The sequence below is a fragment of the Podarcis muralis genome, chromosome 10 (assembly GCF_964188315.1).
Source record: "Podarcis muralis chromosome 10, rPodMur119.hap1.1, whole genome shotgun sequence".
Taxonomy (NCBI): Eukaryota; Metazoa; Chordata; class Lepidosauria; order Squamata; family Lacertidae; genus Podarcis; species Podarcis muralis.
This window is the reverse complement of record NC_135664.1, coordinates 49829989-49842638: the sequence shown is the minus strand read 5'-3', so window position 1 is coordinate 49842638 and position 12650 is coordinate 49829989. Positions and strand designations below refer to the sequence as shown.

The 12650-nt window shown below is 43.2% G+C and overlaps 1 protein-coding gene and 1 long non-coding RNA gene across 3 annotated transcripts in view; both read left to right on the top strand.

Annotated features, from left to right (window-relative positions):
- Positions 1 to 12650, top strand: part of LOC144328995 (uncharacterized) — a 38302-nt gene extending 25652 nt beyond the window's left edge. Inside the window, exon 2 of the long non-coding RNA XR_013394397.1 lies at positions 11354 to 12650. This is a non-coding gene — a long non-coding RNA (uncharacterized LOC144328995). The remainder of the gene's footprint in view (positions 1 to 11353) is intronic.
- LOC114605876 (apolipoprotein L6-like) lies at positions 1977 to 12650 on the top strand. Of its 2 annotated transcripts, XM_077935006.1 has the most exons (3): positions 1982 to 2537; positions 7824 to 7919; positions 9481 to 12650. In XM_077935006.1, the coding sequence occupies exons 2-3, from the start codon at positions 7903 to 7905 to the stop codon at positions 10373 to 10375; spliced, it is 912 nt and encodes a 303-aa protein (XP_077791132.1). In that variant the 5' UTR covers positions 1982 to 2537; positions 7824 to 7902; the 3' UTR covers positions 10376 to 12650. The 2 variants fall into 2 exon arrangements, with proteins under 2 accessions (XP_077791133.1, XP_077791132.1); XM_077935007.1 differs by lacking the exon at positions 7824 to 7919 and having other exon boundaries at positions 1977 to 2537.

The window sequence follows — 12650 nt, the reverse complement described above, 5'->3', positions numbered from 1 at the left end:
GGTTAGGGCTTCCCTGGCTTTTTATAGCTGTAATTGTTTTACTGCTGTAACATCATCCTGTAACACTGCTTTTATGGATTGTGGTTGCTGCTGCATTTATACACTGCTAGAAAGGCAGGGTATAAAATCTTTTCCGTTAGTTAACAAATTGGCCTACATGGCACCCAGTGGAAACAGCTGGATGAACTATCTTCTAAGTCACTCAGACAAATTACATCAAGCCAGCCAAGGGAGTCTTACGGTGAGCTTCTGCCTCCTTAAAGAGGCACAGGTTATATCATGCGACTTCTGGAAATGGTCTAGGGCAGATGTGGAGAAACTCAAGCCCAGCAATGCTGCCCACCAGGCCTCTCTTATCTGACCCATGTGACTCTCCCCAGCCCATACACCTACACACCAGGCCTACTTCATGTACTTAAGTGTTTTTACCTGGTTGCAATGTGTCCTTGGAATTCTGACAATGCCTCTTGGTTGCCTGGGTGGCAGATAGAGAGGGGCATGTGTAGAAACTAGCCTAGTGCAGGAAACTACTTGACTCTGGCGCCACCTGCTGTTAGTCTCCCAGTCTTCTGCCCTACCAGTCCCAATGGGCACGTCTGGAAGTTGCAAGGGGTGAAAAACGCAGCAGGAGGAGAGGTCCCTGGTGTCTGGGTTTTGGAGCTCCTTTCCAGGTGCAAAGCAAATCGCTGGTTTAATAACCAACTAAGTCTGAATGACTTAGGACCGGGATATTAGATGAACCACCTCCTTCTGTGTAAGCCTGCCTTCTCACTGCATTCACCATCTGGCTTGCCTCAGAGACAAATTTGGCTGGGATGCAGAGTAAGTTTTTCTCTCTTTTTTTCTAATTCACAAGGCAGAACTTCCTTCCTGCCTTGTGAAGTTTGGTTGGTCCTTTCTTTTACAGTATTTAGGCAGGCTGTAAATACTGTTTTTCCAGGCGTTTGATCTGCCCTTCCTTCTGATGCTTTAACTGTGTTGGCAAACCTCAGTATAATGGGTGATTTCCCAACATCTGGAAAAAATAAGAATAGTAAGAGAAACAAGAATTCAGAGGGCTGGACAGGAACTGCTCAAGTTCCACCAAGCATGAGAGTTATCTATGTGGCCAAGTAATCGGAGAGTTTCAATATCACTACCCACTCCAGGTCACTTATTAGTGTCCATTACTCCTACAGATAAGTTATAACAAAATGGAGATATCTGTTAAAGCCCTTTCCAGGTCCCTCCCTCCTGAAACGTTTTAGAGCATTTTTAAGTGATTGGTTTTATTGACAGTTTATTTGGATCCCACATTCTAGCTCTGCACAGGGTAGTTGGCCTGCTCTCTCTCCCCCCCCCCCCATTGTTCAGCTCCAGCTCCAAGGGCCTTTTGGCAGTTCCCTCACTGCAAGAAGCTAAGCTACAGGGAACCAGGCAGAGGGCCTTCTTGATAGTGGTGCCCACCCTGTGGAACGCCCTCCCATCAGATGTCAAGGAAATAAACAACTATCTGACTTTTAGAAGACATCTGAAAAGGCAGTCCTGTTTAGGGAAGTTTTTAATGTTTGATGTTTTATTGTATTTTAAATATTTTGTTGGAAGCCGCCCAGAGTGGCTTGGGAAACCCAGCCAGATGTGTGGGGTATAAACAATACATTGTTGTTGTTGTTGTTGTTGTTGTTGGGGAAAAGGTCAGGGATAGCTGATCTGAGCATTTTTCCATGGAAAATACAGCAAGCAAGCAATTACAATCATTTTGCCACTATCCGCCTGAAAAAGACTGAACAGTAAGTTTGCAACATTAAACTGCGTTCTTGAATCAGGTAGGTAGCAGTGTTGGTCTGACGCAGTCAAAAGATTAAAAAAAATTTGTCCAGTAGCACCTTAGAGACCAACTAAGTTTGTTATTGGTACTGTATAAGCTTTCGTGCGTGCACAGGAAAGCTTACACCAAGAACAAACTTAGTTGGTTTCTAAGGTGCTACGGGACAATTGTTGGAAGCGCTGTCAGGAAATGCGCGGGGGGCGGGGAATGGCGGGTTTTCCTGTTGGAATAAATTGGGATTTCAGTCTCTGCAAGTTCGCCACGAGGAGCCGCAGCGACTTCCCCGCGAGAGGGCCGTTCCTGTGGAATCCGTGGGTCTTCCTGGATGCCCATTTGTGCCCCACGCGCCTCCGACTGCGCACGAGCAGGCAGCCTCTCTTCTTCGCATCCCCCCTCATCCCCGGGCTCTTCCTTCATAAACTCGTCCACCAGCCTCCTTCCCTTCTCAACTTAGTTTCCTGCCCGCCCCGCGCTCTGGCCGAGACCCTCTCGTCTTTCAAAACAAATACAAGCGCACCGTCGAACGGAGCTTCTGTTGCTGGACATAACCTCCCTCTCCTCCCTGCGTTCAAACGGCAAACATCTCCTGCCATTGGGTTCCTCTCGCGTGTTCACGTGTCCCGACAAGCCCGAAGTCCGCCCGCGTTTCAGTTTCGGTTTCCCTTCATCTCTGCCTCAGACATCTTTGAGCCTCCGTGTCGTAGAAAACAGGCAGTCGGAAGTCAGAAAGGTGAGTCTAATAGCATATTTAATGGGTTTTGGAGGAGAATTGCATGACATTCCGAGAGTTGGGAGATGAGGGGAACCTGCCACGAAACGCTGCCGGACAGAGCCCATGGTTTGTTCTTTTTCATTGCGCCAGCCAGCTATGCCTGCGCCTTGGAAACTCCATTTCCACACAGGTACACACAGCTTTGTTGTTTCCCCTCCAACAATCAAATCGAGATTCTGTGCAAACTTTGTGACTCCCCCAAACCTGCTGGTCCCTTACTTTTGTGTGCTGGTGGTGCAATTTGGCTTCATGAGAATCCACACCCTGCACCCCGAATTTAGCAGATGAGGATGATTGGATTACAGTGGTACCTCGGGTTACATACGCTTCAGGTTACAGACTCCACTAACCCAGAAATAGTGCTTCAGGTTAAGAACTTTGCTTCAGGATGAGAACAGAAATTGCGCAGCGGCAGCAGGAAGCCCCATTAGCTAAAGTGGTGCTTCAGGTTAAGAACAGTTTCAGGTTAAGAACGGACCTCCGGAACGAATTAAGTACTTAACCTGAGGTACTACTGTACAGTCAAAAAGAGCAGCCCTTTGGGTGTGTTTGCTTTCATCTTACCTTTCCTTTCCTATCAGCAGCTACCAAGGATGGGAGGGGTGGTGTATGTATGAGAGAGGCAGAAAGAGAAAGAGAGAGAGAGAGAGAGAGAGAGAGAGAGAGAGAGAGAGAGAGAGAGAGAAGGTTACTAGAGAGAATTTGAGACAGCTTTCATTTTCCAGCAGCAAAACTGAGAAAAGGTTGGTGAGTTGATCCACCTACAGCTTCCTTATCGGCAGGTGTGGCACCTGTGAGCTACTGGGGTTGTTTTACTAGGAACACCTGGGCTGCAGCCTGTGGGTTCTTGGTGAATGTGAGAGAAGATCTGTTGCCCTCCAGGTGTCATTGGCCTACAATTCCCACCAGCCCTATCCAGCACGGCCAACAGTCATGGATGATGGGAGTTGTAGTCCAGCAACATCTGGAGGGCAACAGATGCCACATCTATCCCATAGGCAAGTGGAACAGGCTGGTGGGAGAGTTTGGGTTGGCAATCAAGTTCATGGCTACACATGTAATATCAAACTTCACCTTCTTAATAAATGCAGTAACTTATTTCCACATTATTTGAACAGGTTGGGGAATGCATTCTGTTTATGTGTACTGAGTTATCAATCAAAGCTGGAGCTTTTCTCCCTAACTTTAATTTTTTAGGCCAAAACAATGCTCTTTGAATTTTGTAATTCTGAATATGATAGTATTTTGCATGAGATGCTGAGTTAACAACAGAAGAGGAGAAATATATGGCACTGAGGATGTGTATATGGCTGAGTATGCTCAGAAACGGCATACATGGGGGGAAAACAAGGAGTTCCACATTTCTTTGGTGGGAACAAAGTGTGGCTCCCTCGTTTAACTTCCTCAGTGCCTATTTTACCTCTATTTTCCTCTGTCAGATGCTGAAGCTTCTGTGTTCTGTGTTCCAGCAGCCCGAGGCTGGGAACATAGTTGTGCCTGCATAGCCGCCACGGAAGCCCACCCTGTTACTCATGCCATGAAACAGTCTGGCCCTGGTCCCTCATGCTCCATTAAAGACAATATATCCTGCAGCATTTTCCTGCTTGTACCACACCCAGCCCTAGCCCAGATTATTCCATCCTTCTTCAGGGCTTTAGCTGTTTATCCCACTAGGGATAATTCAGTTCCAACTCCTCTTTTCTTCCATACAGATGCCTATAGCATAGATGTGGCACCTGATGCTCTCCAGATGTTGCTGGACTACAATTCCCATTTTGTAGGAAACAAAACAGAACAACAAAAAAGAAACTGTGTACATTACAAAAAAGGGGGCGGACGTGTTATTTTAGTTATTTTTCAATAAAGAATATAAAATAAAAACAATGTCAGTGTAAATGAGTAGTGAAAGTCCCCTTGCCGATTCAAAACCAGTGCTGGGCCTGGGAGCATGTGGCAGAGTGGCTACAAAATGCCACACGGCTGAAATTGAGCAGTAAAGATGCTACAAGTAGGACAAAAATAACAGAAGGTCTTGTGGCACTTTGAAAAACATATTAGGACATTAAGTTTTGTGGTCTATAATAAACTGTGCTAGTCTTTATGGTGCTAGGACTCTGTTGCTACAACAAACTAACCCATCTACTCTGCCGGAAACGTACAGGTGGGGCCTGCATCAAAATGCTACAGTATGAAGTATGAGCTCCTGTACGATTAGGCCAGCCATGCCCTCCCCCAAAGTACTCCATTCTGTTCCCCCTCCATGCTGATTTTACATTTCCCCCCCCTTTAAATGACAGTAATTTTTCTGTGCCGACTGGACATGATCATTAGTCATAGGGCTGTTTATGGAATTTCTTGCTTAGTCCCCCCCCCTTTTTTTTTTGTGTTGTGTTCATATTTCTAAAAACTTCACCACCATTTTGTTGATAAGTTCCTCCTGGGCATGAGTGCTGCTGTTTTCACGACATTAGCATGGACACCCTCCCCTGAGTATGAGAAATGGAATATAAGAAAAGTCGGCACTGATATAAATCGTCCTGGCCTCTGCCTTCATCATTTGAGGCCCCCCTTATGTGCCTTCTCCATGTGACGTCTGGAAGATGGCAACACAAGAACGGGCCTTCTCTGTAGTGCAGGCATAGGCAGATTCGGCCCTCCAGATGTTTTGGGACTAAAAACCCCATCATCCCTAGTTAACAGGACCAGTGGTCAGGGATGATGGGAATGGTAGTCCCAAAACATCTGGAGGGCCGAGTTTGCCTATGCCTGCTGTAGTGGCTCTCTGTTTGTGGAATGCTCTCCCCCAGCAACGTTCACCTGGCACCTTCATTATATATTTTTAGGTGCCAGGCAAAAGCGTTCCTCTTCAACTAGGCCTTTGGCTGATTAATATTCTACAGCCTTTTAAATGTGTCTCTGTGAAGGGGGGGGTATTGTTTTGCTGTTTTGTTTTACTTATTTCCTTGTTTTTATCCTGTATTTTATTCTGTGCACTGTCCTGCAATCTTATGATGTATGGCGGTATACAAATCCTCATCCGCATACCTGCCCCATACATGACATCACATATGATGTCAGGTGTCCAGCAGGTGGGCGTGGTTTGGGGGCTTTACAGGTCAAACTAGGACTCACACTGGGCCAACTTTGGCCTGCAGAGCAGAGGTTCTGCACACCTGCTATAGATGTTTTGAATTACCCAAACAATGGCAACTGGTGCTAATGGGACTTGTTGTTCAAAACTTGTGCAGGCACTAGTTTGGAGGCTTTCTGGGGTATAGCTTTCTAGGTCCATTTCCCCCCTAAAGCCTGACATTCGGTTTGACATGATGGATCAAGTAAGAAATGAACAAATTGTAACTGAGCTGCACAATTATTATGACAATTGTTTCGAGACATTTAGATCCCTGTCCTAAGATGTTGGCCTTTGACGCTACTCCCCATGAATTCACTCAGTATCTTCTGCCAATTCTTAATTAATTTCCTGGGGATTATCGCTGGTTTAGACTGAAAGTAAAACAGGAGCTTTGGCAACACAACCGTTTTAAGTGTGTGGATTTGCATGAGCCACAATAGCTTTAATTTCCCCCCACTCTTTAAACTCTGCCTTAATAGATCTAATTAGCTTAATGCAATTGTTTTCTAAGAGATCGGCCCTGTTTGAAATAATGAGGATTCCTCCTAGGTACTTTCATACTGTGTTTAAACATTTGCACTGGCATACTTAATAGTTTCCTGAATCCTAAAAGAAAAATTGATTGGCTTAATTCTTGATTTTGTGCAAGTTACCTTTGAACCCAAATGTTATGTAATACAGTGGTACCTCCAGTTGTGAACTCAATCCGTTCCGGAGGTCCGTTCATAACTGGAAACTGCTCGTAACATGAGGTGCGCTTTTGCTAATGGCGCCTCCCGCTGCTGCTGCGCCACCGGAGCATGATTTCCACTCGCATCCTGGAGCAAAGTTCACAACAAGGGGCGTCTACTTCCAGGTTAGCGGAGCACGTAACTCGAAGGATTCATAAGGGGGGCGGTACATAACCCGAGGTACCACTGTACTGAAAAAATGAAAGAGATTCCAGCATCCTTTATGCTAGGATTCCCTCTTAACATCTTTTGCAAATGGCTTGGCAGATAAAGCAAAGAGCATTAGGGACATAGGATAGCCCTGTCATTCCCTCCTTTGCATGGGAAATATCACTGGGCTCAAATACTAGCTAGTTAAATGGGTTACATAACCTTCTCCAACCCGGAGAGAATTTTGGACCTACTGAGACTGAAGGGAGATATAGTTCAAAACAGGTATAGAGCCCCCCCCCCCAGTTGGGGGAGTCTGGGTTACATGATTATGTTTCCAGTCAGTCTGTAGGCTCAATTACCCAATTTTAAAAGTTTTTACCTTTAAAACATATCTCATTGTGGGGCCAAGATACTTGAAGGACTGCCTGTGTCCCATGTGGTGTAGTGGGTGGGGAACAGAGGACCTTCTAGAGTATTGGCACCTCAGTTATGGTATGTTCACATTCTCCACCTAGCACAGCTTCCATTGTCATTTTGGTACCGGGGAAAACATTTGCTTTCCTTTTTTTTCAGACATAGTTTTAAACCTGCTAGTCCCTCTCCTCTCCTTTTATATTTTTAAAAATATCATTCTGCTTCCCACTCTCCCTTGTTTTTATGATTATTTAAATCTTGGAGGAAGCCATAGTTCGTGATCCCCAACGGCTTGGGTGCATGGCTTGTATGCACAAGGAACTGCATGTTTCCTATTGTGGGCCCAATTTTGTGGAACTTCCTTCCCGTTGAGGTCAGACAAGCTCCCTCCCTACTGAACTTCCAATGACTTAAAAAAATAAAATCTAGCAGGCATTTTAATTGAACTCTGAATTTATGGTTTTAACTGTTTTATGTGTAGTGTGTTTGCATACCACCTAGAGACCATTTGTAGGTAAGTAGTATATAAATTGTTTAAATAAAAATAAATAAATTTGCATTTTAATTGTATTTGCATTCCCCCCATGTACCACGGCAACTCTTACTGAAGTGTAGTGCAAAAATATTTATAATAAATTGAAATTTTGGTCAAAAGTATTTTCTAGCTCAGTCCTAAGAGTTTACAGACATGGCTAGAGTATGAAGTTCAGATGTTTGTAAGAATTATAATGATATTACTGAAGTTAGTTTCATTGGGAGATTTCTTATCTTGGTTCACCTTCATCCTTACTATCTAGTTGTTTTCCTTTCCAGACTAAATTACACTCAAGCTGAGAAGAGCGGATTTACCATTTAGTATCTGTGTGGCACCTGCCCAAATTGCTGCTGGAGAATGTCAGAATTCCAAAGGTAGTTCTCAAGCTGCTGGTATTCTAATTGTTACCTTTGTTCACTTCATATAAAAGGAGCCCAAAGCATCTCCCAGAATCCTCAGTGATACATTGGGCAATAGATATTGGTCATAATATACAGTCGTACCTTGCTTTTCAAACAGCCTAGTTCTGGAACGCTTTGGCTCCCAAATGCCGCAAACCCGGAAGTGAATGTTATGGTTTGCGAACTATTTTTGGAAGCCGAACATCCGACAGGGCATCCGATTGGCTGCAGGAGCTTCCTGCAGCCAATCAGAAGCTGCGCTTTGGTTTCTGAATGTTTTGGAAGCCAAAGGGATTCCTTTCGACTTCCAAGGTACGACTGTAGATATGGAAGCATGGGAACGATGGTGGAATATGGATATAAAATTTATAGCATTCTATGGTCTAAGAGAAAATTATATGAAAATGATATATCGATGGTATCTAACACTGAGTAAGTTGGCAAAAATGTATAAATCTAAATCAAGTAAGTGTTGGAAATGTAATGAGAAAGAAGGTTCTTTTTATCGTATGTGGTGGTCTTGTAGTAAGGTCAAAGCTTACTGGGAAATGATATATAATGAAATGAAAAGGATGCTTGAAGTAACTTTTGTAAAAAAAAATCCAGCTTTTATTTTGGGAATTATAGGGGCAGAACTACCTAAAAAGTATAGAAACTTATTCATGTATGGTATTACAGTGGCAAGAATGTTACTTGCCCCAAAATGGAAAGAAGCAGAAGTCCCAATAAAGGAAGAATGGATACAAAAAAATATGGAATATTTGCAAAAATGGCAAAACTTACCAGAAGAATAAGAAATCAAGATAACAATTTTTTTTAAAATAAAAGAATGTAAATGTAAATTGTAATTGAATGTAAATTGAATATTTACAGATAAATTATAAACATATAAAAACATTGACAGGATTATTGTAACAACCTGCAGTGTTATGAGTCTGTATTTAAAGAAGATGAATAAATGAGCAAATTAAGTTAATGTGGATATGCAGAAGAATAAATTTAAGGAACTGCAGAAAGAGGGGGATGGAAGTCAAGTTTTGAAATGTCAAAATGAATGTAAAATTAGTGAAATGTATAAACTTGAAAAGTGTGTGTGTGTATGTGTGTGTGTGTGTGTGTGAGTGAGTGAGAGAGAGAGAGAGAGAGAGAGAGAGAGATAAACTAGAAAAAAAAGAAGTAGTGGGAGGCTTCACACTTCCCAGATGAATAAATGGAGAAAGATTATTATCTGATCCTGTTTTGAGTCCTGCAGACCAGGAATATTGTGCAGAGGAAAAAGAGGGCAGCCCCTTTCCCCATCTTCCAATGGGTGTTAGCAGCCCCCGCCACTTTTTAGAATTGCAGCCACAGACGATTTTCCATAAGAGATGTTCAATTAAAATAACCCGAGATACCACTGTATATGCATCATACACATTTGTTTTTTGTCTGCTTTCTCAGGAAGCACAGATTTGTAGAGGATGCAGGAAATTTTGGGGGGGGGGGAGGGGACCTATCTTTTAGCCCCATTTTTAATATGTATTTATATTTGCAGAAATGCAGGAAACATGCCTTCAGAGAAAGCTCTTGATGAAGCTATTGCTCATTTTCTCAAAGAATTCCCTGACAAGAAAAAAGAGATTGAGGTGTGCATCCAATCCCTTCGGGAAAGGGCAGACGACATTGACAAGACCCATAAGGATTGCACCATTGCCAGCGTTACTGCCAGCTCTGCAAGTGCAGTTTCTGGTATCCTGACCATCGTGGGACTGGCCTTGACCCCTGTAACAGCAGGCGCAAGTTTAATCCTGACAGCCACAGGCATGGGCTTAGGGATAGCGTCAGGAGTAACTGGCATTTCTGCTGGTGTGTCCGAGAGCATTATTCATTCAATGGAGAAGAAAAAATCGCAAGAACTGATAAACGAATGTGAGAAGAGCCTAAGAATGGCGCTGAGCCTCGAGAAAATTGGTTTCAAGTCTCAACTGCCCCCAGATAACGCTAATCTGGAAGTAGCCAAAACGGCAATCACTTCGGGTTGTGCTGTTGCTAGGCTCATTCCAACAGTGGTTGACCAAGCGACAGACATTGCAGCAAATGTAGAGGCATTGGCAGTGGCTAGCACTAATCCTGCCTTGAAGGGTTTGGCCAAGGAAGCAAGTACAGTAGGGACCGTAGCCAGGAATGCAATCAAGGGGATTGATCAGGTCGATGAGGCATTTAAAGGAACCGCCCTCGCAGCGAGCAAGACTGCTAGAGTGGCAGGGGCCGTGGCGTCCGGGGTTTTTCTTGCACTGGATGCTTACTTCATTACTAAGGGTGCCATAGACTTGTCAAACGGGGCCAAGACAGAAAAGGCAGATGAGCTCAGAGCCAAGGCTAATAAATTGGAGGAGATGGTGCAGAACCTGGCAAAGTTCTACATGGAACTGAAAGAAGAATGGGACTGAACCGGGGACCCCAACCGCATTGTGAGCTCATTGGTTGTTAACGTCAGCCCAGGCAATAAACATGGCTATTCCTCCTTCTGGATAGTGATAGTAATGATTTATTATTTATACCCCACCCATCTGGCTGGGTTTCCCCAGCCATTCTGGGCAGCTTCCAACAAAAAATTAAAAATACATTAAAACACCAGTCATTAAAAACTTCCAGAAACAGGGCTGCCTTCAGATGTCTTCTAAATGTCAGATAGTTGTTTATTTCTTCTGATGGGAGGGTGTTCTACAGGCGGGCGCCACTATTGAGAAGGCCCTCTGCCTGGTTCCCTGTTACTTCGCTTCTCGCAGTGAGGGAACCGCCAGAAGGCCCTCGGCGCTGGACCTCAGTGTCCGGGCAGAACGATGGGGGTGGAGACACTCCTTCAGGTATACTGGGCCGAGGCCATTTAGGGCTTTAAATTGTGCTCGGAAACGTACTGGGAGCCAATGTAGGTCTTCAAGACCAGTGTTATATGGTTTTGGCAGCCACTCCCAATCACCAGTCTAGCTGCTGCATTCTGGATTAGTTGTAGTTTCCAGGTCACCTTCAAAAGCCCCATGTAGAGTGTGTTGCAGTAGACCAAGCGGGAGATAACCAGAGCTTGCACCACTCTGGTAAGACAGTCTGAGGGCAGGTATGGTCTCAGCCTATGTACCAGATAGAGCTGGTAGACAGCTGCCCTGGACACAAAATTGACCTGCGCCTCCAAGGACAGCTGCGAGTCCAAAATGACTCCCAGGCTGCGCACCTGGTCCTTCAGGGGCACAGTTACCCCATTCAGGATCAGGGAGTCCCCCACATACGCCTGCCCCATCCCCTCCAAACAGTATTTCTGTCATGTCAGGATTTAACCTCAATCTGTTAGCCGCCATCCATCCTCCAACCTTTCCGTTTCTGGGATCATTGGGGAGCTTGGAGAAGCAGTTCAGACTATAGCTAGAGAACAGTGCTTAAAACAAGGTCAATTCTAACGTCGTGCCCCACCTCTAAAATTAATTCCCCAGACATTTTATCGTGGCTGGTGGAAGTGTATAAAAACAAAAAAATTATGGATACAAATGCATACACGAATACAGAGAAATTTGAAGGTTAATGTTCAACTGAAACCAGAGCTCCTCCTGCTGGGACTTAAGGATGTACAGTTAGAAAAAGATGATAAAACTTTATTTCAGTATATGATTACAGAGTGAGACTTTTAAGTGCACACAGATGGAAAGAATAATCATTAACTACAGTGGAGGAATGGTTGTTAAAATTATTGGACTTTGCTGAAATGGCAAAGTTTATGTGTTTAATCAGAGAAAAATCATTGTCAACATTTACTAAAGACTGGAAACTTCTTACACGATTTTAGCATGAAACAGAAAATGAACTTATGATATCTGGGTTTGAGGATTTAAGATAATACTGGTTTATAGAAAGTAGATTTGCTGGCTGTTATCTTGGAGTAGATGTCTTGAATACATTTCTACATACAGATGAAGAATTTGATGCTCTTTTTCTCTTCTTTTTTCTTTTCATCTTGTTTTTCCTTTTTCCTTTCTGATATGTGTTTTTATTTAGATTAGTTTTTTAAGTTTGGTAAAAAGATACCTGATATTAATCTTTGTATTTTCTTTCAAATTTAAATAAAACATATTGAAAATAAAATAATTATTCTCTGCATGTTATAAAAATGTAAAAATTCTCAAGTTATCTATCTATTATATTAGCAACAATGTTCGTGTATGTTTATTCAAAACCTGCCAAGGAGTCCAGCTCATTAAAAAAATCATTAAAAAATCAGAGAGAGGAGCTGAGGGAAGTCGTAGGGAGGGGGAAATGGGGGGAAATATAATGAAGATGATTTGTTGGAATAATTTGTTATGTGAAAACATTCAATAAAAAAATTAATAAATAAATAAAATAAAATCCCAGCCTTTTGCCCGGGGGGCGGGGAGATGGGACTCCTGGTGAAAAACCTTTCATCAGGTCTTTAAGGTGTTGTAGATGAGGGTTCTGGGCCGATAATTTATTTTAGGCTGTCCGCTGCAATGTATTTTACTGTGATTTTATTAATGATCTACTGTTTGGAGTCTGTCATGCTGAAGGCTTTAGCTGAAGACTTGCTAATCAAACACTGGAAACAAATAATTACATGACTGGGAACAGTAAGAAAATACAATGATACTCCCAGCATGTCCTTTAACATGTTCATTGTAAACTTGTTCAAAACTGGAAAAAAATAAAATCATGTTTTGATAA